This window comes from Odontesthes bonariensis, chromosome 5 (assembly GCF_027942865.1).
Source record: "Odontesthes bonariensis isolate fOdoBon6 chromosome 5, fOdoBon6.hap1, whole genome shotgun sequence".
In the NCBI taxonomy this organism is placed as follows: domain Eukaryota; kingdom Metazoa; phylum Chordata; class Actinopteri; order Atheriniformes; family Atherinopsidae; genus Odontesthes; species Odontesthes bonariensis.
In genome coordinates, this window is record NC_134510.1 from 36293823 (window position 1) to 36312438 (window position 18616).

Consider the following 18616-nt stretch of genomic DNA (forward strand, 5'->3'; position numbering starts at 1 on the left):
GAAGGCCAGATATTTTTCTATCACAGGTCTATTATTTATAGACCTTCATTGAGCCATAATAACACATTAAATACATCCATTCTGGGGCTGTGTGTGGGTTTAAGCGTTGTATTCTAATTTATCTGTGTTTTTGTTCTCTTTAGCCCGTTGTCACTACCCTGCCAGAGGAGAGTGGGGGGGGCAGACTCCCGTAAATCAAAGCGTCGCATCATGGAGACACAGGTCAGTGCCTCAGTGTCGGGGGGGGGGGGGGGGGGGGGGGGGGGGGGGGGGGGGGGTTCTGGGCCACAAACCACGGCTGATATTTTCTTCCTCTTTTCTTTTTTTTAATGCAGCCAGGTAAACAGCTCCCCGCAACCCAAATAAGCTGTCAGTCAGAGGATGCAGTGAAGGCTCATTTTGCAGTCTAGATCAGTCTGTGTGTCTTTTTACACCCTCTGTATTTATCCTCTCCTTTCTATTGTGTGTTTAAAGCCCTGCGACCGCTTCAGAGTCCTCGCTTTGATTAAAAGCAGCTATGACAGATGAGCTGTTGTGTGTTTTGCTGCATTAAAAATCTATAATTCAAATCCAGTCTCGCAGAAACCTGCTCATACGTTTCATTAACACCTGCAGCATCAACACGCCACATCTATCATGATCATCAAACCCCGATTCCCAGCGGGTCTCACTGAAACGAGCGGCATCACATGCGGCGGGTGCTATTTTTGGACGGCATTCTTAACTTTGAATGCTCATTGTGCCGCGTCCTCCTACACATCGCTGTGATCTGGCTGCGTTCACACACTGTGATCCTGAAACAATGCGATCCACAGAGCGCTCGTTTTCAATCTGGCACATCCGTGCTCCCATTGTTCCCCTCTGATTGATGCTAATCGACGTCCGTCTTGGAGGAGCAGGTTCGCAGTGGTGGGGAAAGTGAGATGGGTAAGAATGCTGATACGTGTAGCCTGGGATCACTTCCAAGTGCACTTTGCAGTCAATTACAGTTTGGCCAGGTGGCGCTGGCACCTTGACAGAGCAGCTCTGACAGAGTACATCCATTTAAAGGCACAGACGTTTGACTGAGGCCACTGAATAATAATCTCCCATCCTAATAGGCAAGCTACAGAAGGAAATGATTATGGGCACAGTGGGGTGCCGTGCGCCATAGTCCGGTTATTAGAAATCTTTAGGCGGCGTCCTCACAGATGATGTTTCCCTGTGACTGATGGCTGCAATGATCCTCTAAAGTTCCTATGCTTCATGGGTCATAAGCAGGCAGAAAACTGCCTGACTAACCAGTCAGCTTCATGAGATGTGTTGCGGAGGGGATGCGTTGAAGCGGGACACCATCCCATCTCAGGAGCCCAGATGATGCGTCTCTCACCCACACTGCGCTTTATTTGGATTTATAGACACATCTGCCACCAGGTTATTGTAAAACACTCGTCCTCTCAGTTTGAAAAATGAGAGGCTTTTTCGAGACTTGCTAAACAAAAATCCGAATGTTGGACTGACTTAACCCTCCTGTTGTCTTGCAGGTGAAAAGTGAGCCACTACCATGTTTAGCTGTAGAAAAAATACCTTAAACTATCTTTTTCCAACTTGAAATCTTATGACTTTTCCTAAAGGGACCCCATCATTAGAAAAAGTCACACTTTATTTTTCTTTATGTTTCCATGTGGGCTGTACACCACTAGGGTACAAAGATTGTCTTATGGGTCATTTTTGACCCGTGAATTATAAAAACATTTAAACACCAGAAAAAAGTTCACTGTTTTTTTCTTCCTTTCAGTATAATTAAGTCAAAAGTAATTACTTCACATTTCTATAATAGCAATAATAAACCTTTATTATGTAAAAGAAAACTGAGAAAACAAGAAAACTGTTGGTCCGACTGACAGTTGGTTTGTGGTAAAAAAAAAAATAAAAAAAAAAGTGTAATCCTGAAAACTGGTGATTGTCTTTTTGTATTGTGTAACAAAAAATTCATGATAAAAAATGTATTGAATTGAGTTGAATCGATAAATAACAGGTGGTTTCATCATACAAAATAGATTTTGGATTTAAAATTCAATTAAGTTGCTTTATTTTGGGGCTCTGGTAGGGCGGGTCATTTTTTACCCGTAGGACAAGGAGAGTAAACACAATGTTAAGACCGCACAAAGGGTTAATGTACGAGTGAGCACAGAGGTTTCAGCGCTCGATTGACTCCTGTGATGATGTTGGCATCTGGACGAGCTGATCTGTGCGTCTCCTGCACCCAGGCCTGTCCACCCCCTGTTGCTGCCAACCCTATTGAGTTACTGCCATGTTGCCATGGCTACATGGGAGGGGCCAGCCTTTACAACTCCAGGAAATCGGAGGAGGAGCTTAATCTGAGGTAAGGGCCCTTGAGTTTTTTTTGTGTATTCTCAATGGATCGTTGTGTTGGGACCAGAGGTGGGTAGAGCAGCCAAAAATTGTACTCAAGTAAAAGTACTGTTACTTCAGAATAATATGACTCAAATAAAATTATTACTTGATTAAGAGTATAAAAAAGTGCCGGTGAAAAAACTACTCAAGTACTGAGTAACTGTTGAGTAACGTCTGATTTATTTGTTAACACAAGCATTCAATCAGACAGACAAAAATACTAAATAATCATCTTTAGGCAAATTAGAGTTCATCCAATTGATCAAACAAATTAAAATGAATTAATGAATTACAAAATAGCTTAAATAAAAATAATCCAGGTAAATTCAAGAACTTCAATAAAAAAATAAAATAGACTTAGGAAATGTTTAAAACATATGTAACCCATATGTAACCTAAAAAACAAACATTCACCTATCCACGGGGAAAAAAACGAGTTTAGGAAACTTACCGCTACATGTTTCCTCAAGTTAGATGTTGAGTTTCTGCTGAAATGTGCGTTTGTTTTGGTTGACACAGAAGACACATAATGTAGCTGCTGTTTCTCACTCTTTGGAAGGTAAACATGCTTTCAGTATGAGGCCTCGTCTGCGTCTTCATTTCCCACCGTTGGTTCTGACATTTTTCATCTGTTTCTTTGTTTGTTTGCTACGACTGCTAATGCTAAAGCTAACCCGTCCCGCCGCTGAGATTGAGTATGGTCACGTGACCAGACTGCACGGCTGCGTCTGATTGGTGGAACACAGTCAGGTGGTAGAGCCTTTGGCGGAAGTCTCTCTCTCTGTCAGAATAAAACATTAAAATGAGGCGTACGCGGGGGGATAAAAATAATGAGGCGTAGAATACCAAAGAGGTAAGAAGAAAAGTAACCAGCTCATTGTAGCCTAATGTAGCGGAGTAAGAGGACAGTTTCTGCTGCACACATCTACTCAAGTAAAAGTAAAAAGTATAGTGATTTTAAACTACTCCTAGAAGTACAATTATTTCAAAAACTTACTCAAGTAAATGTAACTCGTTACCGCCCACCTCTGGTTAGGAGTAACCTGTTTGAGTTGGGGGTGTTTTGGGTTCAGGCTGCACATGATATCTGAATTTTACACACAAATTGTGCCGCAGCACATCAACACAGACAAGATATTTTAGGAAATAGTTGATATGATGCTGGTCATAATACAGATGCAGAGAAATTGGCTGTTAGACCTGAGGTTTGGAGATATCTGCCACCACTAAAGAACAATAGAGGAAGGTTTATTTCCTCAGTAGAAAATATCTTCCATGAAAACTTTTGTTAACAGAGACTTAATCAAATTCCAACACCTTTCACCTCCATTGTATTTGTGTGACAGCACAAGTCTTATCTGCACATAAGCTAAAAGTGAATAAATTGCAAGGTTAGATACATTTATTTTCCTTTGTGTGAAAGGAGCCTCTAAATTCTAGTCTTTTGTACAGCTTTGGATCACATCTGGATGACGGCGTGATTTTGATGTAGATTAAAAATGTAAACATTGTTGTGCATCTCATCCACAGCTCTCCTCCCAAACGGATGTATGCTCTGTACCACTCCACTTACAATGGAAATACTGCATTCTCCAGGAGTCTTCATCACTTCAGCAGGTGTTTCTCATTCATCACCTCTCTATCAACTCCTGTAAACCGTTGTTTTTAAATGATTGGATTTATTGAAGTAACATTTTTAAAGGGACACTATGTAATAAATTAAGTCATTTATTAGCTCAAATCAACATATTCTTTCATAAATTAGTTCTCATTGGTGTAAAATTATCTCTGTCAAAAATCTCACTTATCCTCCTGAGTGAAGAATAACTTGTCTGTATCTACATAGAGCGGGCAAGCTCTATGGAGGCTGCCATGTCCTTCCGGTCTATGAAAAACGACGAAGTGCCGAGAGGGACATAAAGCACTTCGAATCGCGTTTTCCCCAATGCCAGGCCTGCAAGCGGAAATGACGTCATTGTGACGTCATTGTGACGTCACGTCCGCCGAATGGCTTATTACTGGCGCTAATGGTAAATAGATTTTATCTCGTAATTATCCCACTAATAATGCATTGATTGTTACCAAACTTCTGCCGTAGTACACATAGGCTCTTAACTCACAAAACGAGGCATTAGAAAGTTTGTAAGTTTACCGGGAGTTTATTTAAAAGAACACTTTCCAGATAGCAACTACACACTGCTGCTAACAACGCTGCTGCTGCTAACGCTACCGCTGCGTCGACGTCACTTCCGGTAACTCCTGGAATATGACTAATTGCATTGTTTGCACACCAAAGGCTATGTCAACTTATGTTATCTGACATGTTATCTGTCATCTGTATATATAGTGTTGTTGTATGTGTGTTCTGTAATCCTTTGTACTGTGTGTCTTGATGCCTTTTTGTTTGTATGGACCTTAAGTCTGAAGCCATAGCTTCTTGAATCTTGACACATACCGCCTCCCGTAGTTCAAGAAGTTGCAACGCACATTTGAAAACGCGAGGCGCTAGAGAGCAAATTCATTCGACTTTGCAAAATAAAATTGCACCACTAGATGGGGGAAGAAATTACACAGTGTCCCTTTAAGGATACGTTTGTCACTAATTTTGGCTCAGAAATTGTTCAGGATTATTTAATAATAAGATACCAAAACAAAAAAAAAGTTTGGATCGTCTATTGTGTTCCATTAGCTTCCTTTTAATGTCACTTTGTCATAGTTTCTCCCTAGTTTTATACTGATAAAGAGGAATCTGTGTCCATTCGGGCTGATTTCAGCTGCTCAGCAGTCCCTGGTTGTTGTTGTCTGGTTCTCCTCTTCATGATGCTCCGTACATGTTCAACAGGAGACAGATGTGGACAGATGTGGGCTGCAGGCAGGCCGGTCGAGCTCACACACTCTGTGTGTGTGAAGCTACGCTTTGGTGCCACTTTGTCTCTCCGAATTTCCAATTAACACATGTCCATGAATAGTAACTTCACACATATGAAGACATCCGCACCATCACCATTTTTATCCAGAAGCAGCTGAAACGTGGACTCATCTGCCCACAGAACACGTGTCCACTGTCTTTCTGTCCATCTGAGACGAGCTGGTGTCCACAGAACTGGGCCGTGTTCCTGCACAGAGCTGATATATGGCTTCCTGCTGGTGTGATGTAGCTTCAGCTCACATTTCTGGATGCGGCCGTGGACCGTGTTGAGTGGAAATGGTTCTCCCAGCTCCTCCTGAGCCCATGTGGCTGTATGGATCATGGTGGCGTGAGGACTTGAAGGTCACCAACATTGGTTTCTGTCCTTGGCCTTTCCGTACTGAGATTTCCTCAGACTCCCTGAATCTTTTCACGTTTAGACGTTCACTTTGACACTGTAGATATCAACTGTTGCCATTCTTCATTCAGGAATGTTATTCACAATTCATTATGCATTTACACATTTATACTTTTATGGCACTGCAAGGCAGGCTGTAGATACAACTTTGACATATTATAATTTAATAAAGTCCATAAGGGACTTGCACGTACAGTATTCACATTCCTGAGGGATGTGTTTGGATCTTAAGCTGCTACATGCTTAACTTTGTTCTCTAAGTATTCTCTAATTTATTCACCTGGTATCTGGTGAGTCTTTGGTAATATTCAGCACATTTTTTAGTTTTTTTGTTTGTTTGTTTTCTAGCAGCCAATATGAAGAAAACAGTGCAAGTTATTAAAAATCCTAAAATAATATTCGGAAAGTCATTAGAATAATCCAAAAGATCCACAATTAAAATACGAAGAAAATTGAAACTGCTCATTATAAATTTGTTAAAAGAAGTTAAGTAAGGACTTGACCAGGTCATCTTCAGACTTAACTAAAACTAAATCCGGAAACGCTTTGAAAAACAGACGATTTTAGTGCAAATGAGCCAGAACTGGAGTCGTGTTGTTTCTTGTTTTACAGGTCAAAGGTCAATCAGTCTCATTTTTAAATAAAGGTTATTTTATGAAATTTACAGAATGCTTATTAGTTGAAATGTAATTCCAGTTGGCTAGAGCTCGGAGGGACTTTTGGAGGGACTGATTTTTCACAACAAAGAGGACGAAGCACCGAAAAGCAGAAATAGCGAAGAAGCACTGGGGAAAAATATGTGCTCCAGCTACGCTACACAGTCTTTCATTCCATCACAAAACAGATCGGGGTACACTATTGCTGTGTTCGAAACCGCATACTTCTCCTACTTCTCCTACTACTCATACTAACTTTTTGAGTAAGTATGCCAGTTTGAGTAAGCGAGAAGTTCCCGGATGCATTCTAGATTCGCTGAAATGTTGGGTATGCATCATGAGGTTACTACTCATACTCAAACTACCCAAGATGCAACGTAACGTGACGTCGCCGATTGTCATTTCCTGTCAAAACGGCAGTTTCAAGCTAGCTACAACGAGGGTAGGTTCGCTTCCTGTTTTCAAAACAAAAGCACCAATTGTATCGTAATGGCTTTCCCTATGATAAAAGGCAACGGGTGTTTTATTTTGTGAAAATAACAGGAAGTGCGTTGCTCACTACGGCTAGCTTTAGTAGCGCCGAATTCGTGGGAACAAAATTGTAAATAGCCGGTATTTTGTCAGGTTTTCAACACGTTGGGGATCTAAACGACTACTTTCTCGCCTGAAAATGTTTCAAATGTTGCTAAAGTTTACAGAGTTTAGAGCTTGAGCTTAGAGCTTAGAGTTTAGAGCTTCAGGCCGGCTGATTTCGGCTCGGGCAGGAGCGAAATGCATTGTGGGTAAACGCTCTGCATACTATCTGATCGATGAGTATGCAGAATGGAAGTATGTAGTATGTAGTATGTAGTATGTAGTTTCGAACACAGCCCATGTCTTTTCCACAGTAGAGCGAAGCTAAAGGACCAACAATAGCTCTAACTGAACCAAGAGCAGCCCACAGCTCAGGCTGTTGCACATATTCAAGAGACTGCATTCAAGTGGCAGCAAAATGCTGTAACGTGTGACCCAAAGGATGTTTGGCAAATAACTGTAGTCATCTAAGCTTTTGCTGAGTCAACCCCATAAACCAGGAGTTACTGCAGTCCAGTTGATAAGTTGTAAATGTATGGCATGATTGCTTTGTTCAGGACGAGTGGTTTTTACATTAATATGTATTGTTTAAATAAATCTATTGATTAAAACAGAGAAAAAGCTGAGATTAAATCAACCTAATGTTTATGGTGATGCCAAATAGTTAGGACTATACGTACCTCACTGTCAGACATAGTTTTTAATAAAATAAGTTTTTTTATATCCGTCAGTTCCTGTTTGTGACTTGTGTGCTTGGCTCTGTTTTTTCCCCCCAGTGCGGAGGACAGCTGCAGGTTACCGACAACATGCTTCCCACACCCCCTCAACTCCAATGGCAACCATCACCACCACCACCTCCACCAGCACCACCACAGCCACCAACACAACCACCAACACCAGCCGGGACAGAAGCAGATGGAGCCCCTCATCCTGCGCGATGTACCACCTTATCAGGCTGGCATGGGTGGAGGGGGTGGAGGGGGTGGTGCAGGAGGAGGAGGAGGAGGAGGAGGAGGAGGAGGAGGAGGAGTTGGGATGGGGGTGGGAGGGGGGGATGGGACTGTGGCCAGAAGCTGGGGAGGAGGAGAAGCAGTGAGGATCTTGGCGAGACGCGTCACACCAGATGGGAAGGTGCAGTACCTGGTGGAGTGGGAGAACGTGAGTTTGTACTAAGGGAAGGAAAGTAAACACAAGACACAATGACTGTTTTGCAGTGGCCACAGGACTATTGTGTATCTGACATGTGGCAGTGTTTAAAGTACAAATCACAAAAAAACTCTCCGACATGTTACAGATCCAGGTTGCTCCCATAGCATCATCTCTATCTACATTATAACCTCACTACTTGTTACTAAATGTCCCTCTTTGCTAGTGTTTCCCTGATATTTGTAATGTTAACTTTGGAATATGCCTTTGCATTTATCATGTTTCACAGTGATGAGGGAAAGTATTTCAACCTCCCGAGGATTTGTCAGTGTTTGGGCCAAATTACCCCCAAAAAATGTTGCAATCGTTTATTAATGTGCTGCTTCAGATTTAAGTTTAAAGAACAACTTTTACCGTGTCTTCAATTGTCAACGTAGCTTTCATTATCAATTTTAGTTACCACAATTATTGGACAGCTTATCTACATCAAGTCTGTATGATACAGATAAGCTTGCAATTCACTGTGGTTTGCCAAGTAATATTCCTAACTGCCCTTTACTTATTTAAGTCTATGATAAGTAAGAGTAGCATCAATGTACAGAAAGAGAGAGAAAGACACACAAGTAGCTGTAAGAAATGTAATGAAATATATCATTGGTTTCCCAGTGGTCACACTCTAAGGCACGTAAACACATCTGCATGTCTGCACAGCCCTGCACAAAGGTGCTGCATTGCCAGATTTGAAGTCCCCCGTCTTGCTGTTGAAGTGTAAATGAGTGCGTAGAACAGAGATCCACACAAACAACAGGAAAGAATGAGAAGATGGTAATTTATACCACAATCAACAGTTCAGAATAAAGCTAAAATGTAAAGATATCATTAGCTGATGTCGAAACATCGAAATGCACAAAGGTTTCAGCCCCAAAAAGTGTCCCAATCTAGAAAAATGAGAAAGAACAAAGGGAATTTAAACAGATGGGAGGATCTCTGTGGAGAAAGAGACAACAGACTTCCACTGTGTCCTGAAACATGATTGAGATTGATTACGTTTTCTTAAGTAGGCTCTTTAGTATGCATCACAATGATCATACAAAATATGTACATCTGTCCACAGAAAAACCCGTAGCCATTTTATTCTCTACTGTGAAATGGCCCCTACTGTCCTAATGATAACGTTTCCAGTCTTGTTGTGATGTGATGACGTCGATTCTCACATCATGAGGTTGACAGTTGTCACTACTGACAAGGATAAAAATTCCATTTTGGGTGAAAGAGGGTTTCAAGCGGCTATTTCAAGTGAAAGATCTCTGGTTGAAATCCACTTCTGCACAGTTCCACAGCTCTTTACCTACTTTACTTTTTCTTCACTTTGGTTTTTACTTCACTACCAGTCCCAGCACATGTTGAGGGTTTGAATTAATGCGCATGATTAGCTTTAGATGTTAGAAAATGCATGGTTAGGGTTACAAAACTATACACTGTTTGATACTCATTGGTTATGACTAGGGCTGGGCAACGATTAAAATTTGCAATCTAATTAATCATATGATTTCCCTGATTAATCACGATTAATCGCATTTGTACGTAAAAATCCAAAAATTAATTAAAAAGTAGTGTATAGCCTTTAGCATTTAGTTTTATTTTAAATGTGCTGCCATATGAATGAAAGTGCCATAACATTTTTTGTGCAAACACACTTTTAACATCAGCATCTTTCTGTAGTTTTCTCTACTCCTCTGTAGACACCGATGCTGTTGACGTACATTTGGTTCTACAATGGAAGCATGTTATTTAAAAGTACTCTCTATCATGGTCCAGTTCTGGCTCTGTTTGGTCACCACAAAGAAAGGCTAACAATTGAGAAAGACGTACATTTTTTGTGGTTGCTGTGTCAGAATGCAAGACTCAAGTCGACCAATCCCTCTGTAAAGACACAAAAAAGTGTAATTCCCAGAATGTCTTTAGATAAAACAAACCGGTTTGATATAAATTCTGTGGCACACTCATTAATGGGGCCAGATAGTTTGCCTGTGGCACAAATTGAATTTGAACTTAAATTGTGTCAAAGCTAACAAGCACGAACAAATTCGGCATCACAAAGTTCAAACATTTGCAGGTTAAAGGATGGAAATGTCAGGTTAAAGGCTAGTTTTGTGAGAAAGCAGATGGTTTTAAACACTGATTTAAATTATGTCATAGTTACAACAATTATCTCTAACCAAGATGTCTTTTCCATCCAAATTCAACCCATTTCTTGTCACTTGAATCACCACACAAGTGCATTGTGGGTGCTGTAAAGCAGAAAGGAGGAGGCTAAGCAGCCAACAGCCCACTTTCATTAGCTTTCATTGTTGTGGTTGCTCATTAATCGACATATAGTCAATGTTATTGAGTTCAGTAAGAGAGTCAGCCAAGAAGATGAGCCAAAATGAATTGTCCATCATCACTGCTGTTTGGTATTTTTGTCCGTACAGATGACAGAGGTATTGACTTACCTGAGGGATCTTATTTTGGTTCCATAAACAACAAATTCTCTGGAGGTTATCGTATTATTTTCTCGTCACTGCATGTTAAGCAGAGATTGTACTTGTTATTAACAGGTTACTTATTTCTTATGTTAGATTTTGTCATACATAATTTACATTTAGACTGCTGTATGTCTTAGAAATAGGAGCCACAAGAGGGCTTTTGTTTAAAAGATTTAATTATATATTCACGATATATTACTATGATTAAATTATTTGATTTCATTTATTGAATTATTTCCTTTGATGTGATTGCATAGTGCCTAAATGAGTTGTGTACCTGCTGATTGGCTGAAAACAAACCGAGTTGGCCAATCAGATGAGGAATCTGCTACTAAAGTAAACGGGAGGATTGTTCTTAATGAGCCACAGATACAACATGTGTAAAGAAAGACCAGTTTTTATGCTGAAAAAGATTTAATCAGGACAGGACTGTGATGTCACTGTACAGTCCAAACTTGGAAAATTGCTATGTATATGTAAGTGAATTACATGTTTAAAGAAATTTCTTTCAAGGATTTCAAGGAAATTCCTTTTATGGCTTTAAAGGGATAGTTTGCCTCTTTTGACATGAAGCTGTATGACATCCCATATTAGCAATATCATTTATGAACATTTTCTTACCCCCTGCTGCATCCTGTGAGACGAGTTCCAGCCTCGTTTTGGCGTTGACGAAGGTAGTCCGGCTAGTTGCCTGGGGTTTAAAAAAATAAAGCGTTTTACTTCTCAGCACAATATGCGTTCAACAGAGTAATACATTTGCATCACAAAATCGTTCTCCAGGAAAAAGTCCGACCTCACAATCGCTTGGCCCTATTTTCTCTCCCTTCGTATCACTGCGTGCTGCCGCCTGCCGACAGCCGCGCCTGTTAAGGTGTTTACTGCTCGGTCTGCACTTCGGTCTGCACGGTCTACACAGCAGGCAGTGATACGAATGGAGAGAAAATAGGGCCAAGCAATTGTGAGGTCTGACTTTTTCCTGGAGAATGACTTTGTGATGCAAATGTATTACTCTGTTGAACGCATATTCTGTTGAGAAGCAAAACGCTTTATTTTTTAAACCCCAGCCAACTAGCCGGACTACCTTCGCCAACACCAAAACGAGGCTGGAACTCGGCTCACAGGACGCAGCAGGGGGTAAGAAGATGTTCATAAATGATGCTGCTAGTATGGGATGTCATACAGCTTCATGTCAAAAGAGGCGAACTATCCCTTTAAATAAGCTAAAGGACCAATCACTCTGCTGCTGTTCAACTGACAGAGATGCCGACTCAAACCCGTAGTATCTTCCAGGGTCCAACAGTCTGTGATTTAAAAGGTATATTAAGGCATTCAGAATGTGGGCATAAGTCAGGTCCTGACTGCTGGTGAGTCTTCTGCTCAGATGTGATTAAGGGAGCAAGCGGGGGCGCTAAAGCTAAAGCTAAAGCTGGATGTTCTCTTTGTGCAAACAGGTTACATAAACCTAGAATACTGTGCAAGTATCAGAGTTTATATTTTATACAGAGGTTTATGTCAGCAAACTGTTCTGTAAAGTCACACGTCATGCACGTTCATCAGGTTTTTCTCTGATGAAAAACCTTGTTTAGTTTAAAAAAAAAAGCAAAGGACAAATACAGCACATATAATCAATCCGATGCAAAACGCTCGCTTCACTCGAAGCAGGACCTCTGTTGAATTATCTCCCGTGATGTTGCATCGCCTCGGTGACCATTTGAGGCGCGACGAACCTTTCTAGGTGATGGCGATGAATGTATTTGCGTGTTTTCTATGGTATGTCTACACCTGTCAAGTGCTCGTTATAGGTTGTAATGTCGGTGAAAGTCAAGCAGATTACTTTAAAAGAAAATAGGAGAAAATAAAAGATGTCAAGATTTAGGACAAACATGAAATCTGGGAGGGATAGTCTTTCCCCTCCGCCCCCCATTAGTAGTCAGGTCCAAGTTTAGTTTGATGTATTTTTGAAAAAAAATGACATTTGTACAAGTATACTCTACGTTGATACACCTACTATGTAATGAGAATAATAAAAAAAATTTCACCTCATGGGATTTGCTCCTTGAACTCTGACGGGTTGTCTGTTTATTTTTGCTTTGAGCAAACTTCTGGTTTACTCCTGCCTTACTTCTCGTAGATTGCTGTGAAACTGTAACTTATCATGTTTGCATTTTGAGTCATGAATGACTCAGAAATAGAAGATTTTCATGTAATCTGAGATGGTGAGATAAAGACACGATTAGCTGTTTTCTGCACGCTGTTGTTGGACCTTTGGGAGAGAAATGATGTAGGATTCTTGCTGCTTATATTTTGAAATGAATTAATTAATCAAAACTTATAAAAAGTAGAGAGAACATGGCAGGCTTATTGCAATAAGTCACTGATACTGATAATATGAAACATCCGTCCATCATCTGCCGCTTCTCCGGGGGTCGGGCCGCGGGGGGCAGCAGCTTGAGCAGAGAAGCCCAGACGTCCCTCCCTGTGCCCGGCCACTTCCTCCTGCACTTCCAGGTGGACCCCTGAGGCGTTCCCAGGGGTCTCCTCCCAGTGGGACGTGCCCATAACACCTCACCAGGGAGGCGTCCAGGTAATATAAAACATATTTTTCTGAAAATTTATTGATTAATGCTGCATATGTTTATAATAGGGCTGGGCAACGATTAAAAATTTTAATCTAATTAATCACATGATTTCCCTGATTAATCACGATTAATCGCATTTGTACGCAAAATCCAAAAATTAATTCAAAAATAGTGTATAGTCTTTGGCATTTAGTTTTATTTTAAATGTACTGCCATATGAATGAAAGTGCCATAACATTTGTTGTGCAAACACACTTTTAACATCAGCATCTTTCTGTAGTTTTTATGTAGAAGCCTCGCTCCACTGTCTGTTTCCTTGAATGACTTGCTGCTATCAGTTGTATGTTTTGCCTTTAAGTGATATTTTAGACTGGAACTACTACGGTGAGAAGACAATTATACTTGGCTGTAAATGCAGGAGTTTTTTTTAATTTATTTTTAAATACGTGCTTTTATGTTGAAACAAGTAAAACAGGAAGTAGCGCAGCTTAGCTCTGTGAACTTCACACAGAGACCGAGGAGCACCTGTAACGGTGATGTTACCTGCTAGTTTATCTTTATTTTATTACTCCATGCTTCGTGGTGTTTGCTGTAACTGTGTGAATGTGATGCATTCAACAGACTTTTATAATAATAAAACCTGTGTTAATGCGCGATAAAATATTTATCGGCGTTGAATAATTAACAAGTTAACGCGATAATAACGAGTTAACTCGCCCAACTCTAATTTATATCTTTAACACTTTGTGGCCACTTCAGTGAACGTGCAATGCTTGGAAAGCTTTTGAAAAAATGGCATTGGTTGTATTTTCATAAGAAATACAATCAGCGTGGAGGTTCCAGAGAGGAAAACCTGACTTTAGGATCAGGGATCAAAATGATCTTTTCTCGAGGTTCAATCTCGAGCTTTTTACAATTTTTTATCTCTTGACATGCTCCACTCATTCTGTGAATCCTGTAACCCGACTGATGAAAACTAAAAGAAACATGAAAGTTTAAAAGCTTTAAAAAAATACATCTCTTCTCTAAGAAAATTGTGCAGCATCTCTCTGTATCTTAAAGGAAGTCCATGAAACAGAATTGGTGTTTCTGGTTCAGCGTGTTTGTACTCAGGAACAAACACACGACATGTCGCCCATCCCTGTGAAAAAGTCTCATACCTTAAGACGGAGCCTTGTGGAACACCTGACACAGCGCAGTTCAGAGATTCATTCAAGCTTTAAACACTTAAAACCTGTGAAAGTAACTTTCTTTTTTCAGTTCATTCACCAGTCACACTCAGTGGGGTTACATGGTGAGATTAATTCAATTACAGCTATAGTTGGGTTATGCTCCTTATTTGAGCAAGGGTAATTATCCTTGGATATATGGCGGTGAATGAATGGAATCAGAGGCACAAAGCGTGTCACAACCGGCTTGAGGTGCGAGACGTGGAACGTAGGATGGATCCGGAGGCTTGATGGAAGACGGAGACGGACTGCTGTGGGGCTGATGACTGTCTCAAACTCATATGGACCCATGAACCTGGGTGAAAGTTTTCTGGACATGGACTTGAGTGGGATGTCTTTAGTGGATAACCAGACCTTTTGACCCGGTGAGTATTGAGGAGCTGATCTGCGTCTACTGTCTGCGTACCTCTGGTTCTGTTGGGCGGTGCGTTGAAGAGCCTGGATTGTATTGGACCAAATGCGCTTACAGCGGCGGATGTGGTGGTGGATGGAAGTAACTGAAATGTCTTTCTCCTCAGAAGGGAAGAGTGGTGGTTGATAGCCCAATGAAACCTCGAATGGGGATAAACCAGTTGCAGCAGAGACATGAGTGTTATGCGCATACTCAACCTAGGGCAAATATGTATTCCAGTCAGAGGGGTTATCGGATGTGAAACATCTGAGTGTGGTTTCCAACTCCTGGTTCATGCGTTCAGTTTGTCCATTAGTCTGTGGGTGATAACCAGAAGAGAGGGAGAACTTGGCATTTAGAGCAAGACAAAACTGTTTCAAAACCTGTGAGAACAGAAACAGATACATAGATCCTATTTGTGGCCCCAGTACTAGGGTCGGGGTCCTCTCTTTGTGCCTGGAGAACTAACTCTTCAATTCCCCAGGAGAGGGAGCCTACAACACAACCAGCAGGAAGTATGGTGGCTGACTCTTGTTCTGAGTCTTCAGGTGAGTATTGTCTAGAGAGTGCATCAGGTTTTACATTCTTTGAACCAGGACGGAACGAGATGTTAAGTTTGAATCGTAAAAAGAATAATGACCACCGGGCTTGACGTGGGTTAAGGCGTTTAGCCGATGAGAGGTACGACAGATTCTTATGATCAGTCCATACTAAAATGGGAAACTCAGCTCCCTCCAACCAGTGCCGCCATTCCTCAAGAGCTAACTTAGTAGCTAACAGTTCACGGTCACCCACATCATAATTTCTCTCCTGAGGAGTCAACTTTCTGGAGTAGAAGGCACACAGGTGGAGTTTACTGTCCTGTTCAGACCGCTGAGACAAAATGGCACCTACCCCTGAATCCAAGGCATCGACCTCTACAATGAACTGTTTTAGAGGGTCGGGTTGAATGAGTACAGGAGCTTGAGAAAACCTTTTCTTTAATTCCTTAAATGCTTGATCGGCCTCAGGCGTCCAGGTGAACGTTCTCTTCGTTGACGTTAAAGCTGTGAGGGGTATGGCGACTTGACTATAGTTCCTGATGAAGCGTCTGTAGAAGTTAGAAAACCCCAGAAATCGTTGTAGTTGTTTTCGGTTCTCAGGAGTGGGCCAGTCCATTATCGCCTTAATCTTGTCTGGATCCGACCGAACTTGCCCACCCTCGAAGATGTAGCCTAAGAAGTTGACTGAGGAGGTATGGAAATCACACTTCTCGGCCTTTACGAAAAGCCGATTCTCCAGGAGACGCTGCAGGATAAGCCGTACATGATGCCGATGTTCAGCCACAGATCTGGAATAGATTAGGATATCGTCCAAATAAACAAATACAAATACATTCAGAAAATCACGAAGGACATTGTTCACCAGTGCTTGAAATACTGCTGGAGCATTACAGAGTCCGAAAGGCATGACTAGGTATTCAAAGTGACCCAGAGGTGTCTTAAAATCAGTCTTCCACTCATCCCCCTGGCGGATCCTGACGAGATGGCAGGCATTACGTAGGTCGAGTTTGGAAAATACAGTGGCTCCTTGAACAGACACAAAAGCAGAGGTAATGAGTGGCAATGGATACTTGTTCTTGACAGTAATCCGATTTAATCCTCGGTAGTCGATGCATGGTCGTAATGAACCGTCCTTTTTACCCACAAGGAAGAACCCTGCCCCCAATGGAGAGGTGGAGTGTTGGATAAGCCCTGCTGCTAGAGACTCGTTAATATACTTCTCCATAGAAGTTCTTTCAGCCTGTGAGATGTTGTACAGTCTGCTAGATGGCAAGGGTGCTCCGGGCAGGAGTTCAATAGAGCAGTCATAGGGCCGGTGAGGTGGTAGTGACAAGGCTTTGCTCTTACTAAAAACTAATCTTAAATCATGGTACTCTTCTGGCACTGTGGACAAATCTATAGAGTCTATTTCCTGGAAGTTGGCTAAGGACTGGCTCTGAGGAACGGCTGAAACATGAGGACAAACAGTTAGTAGACCATGATAAAATCCTATGTTTCTCCCAATGATCCAATTTTTAGTCAAACTAAGGTTTCCTCTCCCAAACAGACCAGGATAAACTCATCCATGCATTCATCTCCAGCAGACTCCATCACTGTGACGCTCTTTTAACTGGACTTCCCAAAAAGAGCATTAAACATCTGCAGCTCATCCAGAACGCTGCTGCTGGAGTTTTAACCCGGACTAAGAGATCTGAACACATCACAGCAGCTTTAAAGTCTTTACTCTGGCTTCCAGTCAGTCACAGAATAGATTTTAAAAGCCTGCTGATGGTTTACAATCTGTGATCTGTTCAGAGAATATAAAGCCAGCAGAGCTCTTAGATCCAAGGACTCAGGTCAGCTGGTCCAGTCCAGAGTCCAGACTAAACATGGAGAAGCAGCATTTAGCTGTTATGCTGCAAACAAGTGGAACAAACTGCCAGTGGAGATTAAACTTTCACCAAATGGAGACATTTTTAAATCCAGGTTAAAGACATTTCTTTTCTCATGTGTCCATGCATGAAATCTGCACGATATCTTTGAACTTATCTGGACTGTGGCTCGTTTTTAAATTCATTTAAATTATTTTATTTGTTTCTCTTTATATTCTTTTTATGTATTTTTAATGCTTCTTCCACTCCCTGCTGCAATGCTTTTATTTTATGTAAAGCACTTTGAATTGTTTTGTACATGAAATGTGCTACAAATAAATTTGATTTGATTTGATTTATGATATACATGAACTTAATAACTCAGTCTGATTGTAATTTCGCCCTTAATCCGATCCTTTCAGTGCCATGTAACCCCACTGAGTGTGACTAAAGAACTATTAACTTTAACTAAACCAGGACTAATCTCACTGAGACTAAACGTTTCCTTTCTGGAGCATCCTGACCAAAACAGCACAGTTATTATCCTTTAACAATATTTTGTGGGTATCCTTGTGGCAGCTATAAACCTTCTTATAAAAACGTTTCGAGAGAAACATTCAAGGCAAACTCTCAGCTGATAATATAATATTATGAATATGTGCGTATATGAGCAGAAATAGCTTGTCAAATATTTAAAAACGTATTCTTGTAGTGAGGGTTTCAGTAAAAAAAGATTTTTTTAAGTGTTTTATCTGTAAAAAAATAATAAAATGTGAAATAATCAACAACTAAAATAGATATAGAACATTAATAGGATATGTACTGTATTAGTGAGTGTTATACTTGAACGTGCACACTCATCCAGAGTCTTTTTTTAACCTGGAACTCACTCAGGAAAAATAAAAACTGCTTTGGCAAGTCGTACTGGGAGACACATTTTTATGACGTATTATTCATCATCCAGTCACTGTCATCCCTGAAAGTGAGTGAGTTTAAATCCTGGAAGTCAAAATAAGCACACTGACACACACGTTCCATAGATCAGTTCTATTTTACTCAGAAATCAAACAACGTCGTGGTGAATCCCCGCAAATTATTCTGCTGGAAATGATGAACTGCACTTCTGCCAAATTTGTCCTAAAGGAGGGTTTAACTGCTTTTTTTTTGCCAGAGAATTTACTGCTGCTGCCAGCATGAAAGACAGATGTTTGCTTTGTGTTTGTGCCAGTTCTCAAGATGAATGCAGATGCCAAAAAAAATTACTCATAAGAATAATGTAACAAAAAAGGCAGAAGTCCTGTGACAATTTCAGTTTCCAGGAAGCTGCTGAACTCTGTGTTTTCCTGTGACAGACACATTCTGAAAGGTGTAAACATTTTTAATATAAAGAGTGTTCCAT

At 40.9% G+C, this 18616-nt stretch overlaps 1 protein-coding gene across 1 annotated transcript in view; it reads left to right on the forward strand.

Moving 5' to 3' along the window:
• phf1 (PHD finger protein 1) overlaps positions 1 to 11178 on the forward strand; it is a 38657-nt gene extending 27479 nt beyond the window's left edge. Inside the window, exons 12-15 of the mRNA XM_075466263.1 lie at positions 144 to 222; positions 2250 to 2365; positions 3928 to 4014; positions 7729 to 11178. Of these exons, the coding sequence (XP_075322378.1) occupies positions 144 to 222; positions 2250 to 2365; positions 3928 to 4014; positions 7729 to 8125 (679 nt within the window). The 3' untranslated portion in view covers positions 8126 to 11178. The remainder of the gene's footprint in view (positions 1 to 143; positions 223 to 2249; positions 2366 to 3927; positions 4015 to 7728) is intronic.
• Positions 11179 to 18616: the final 7438 nt, after the last annotated feature.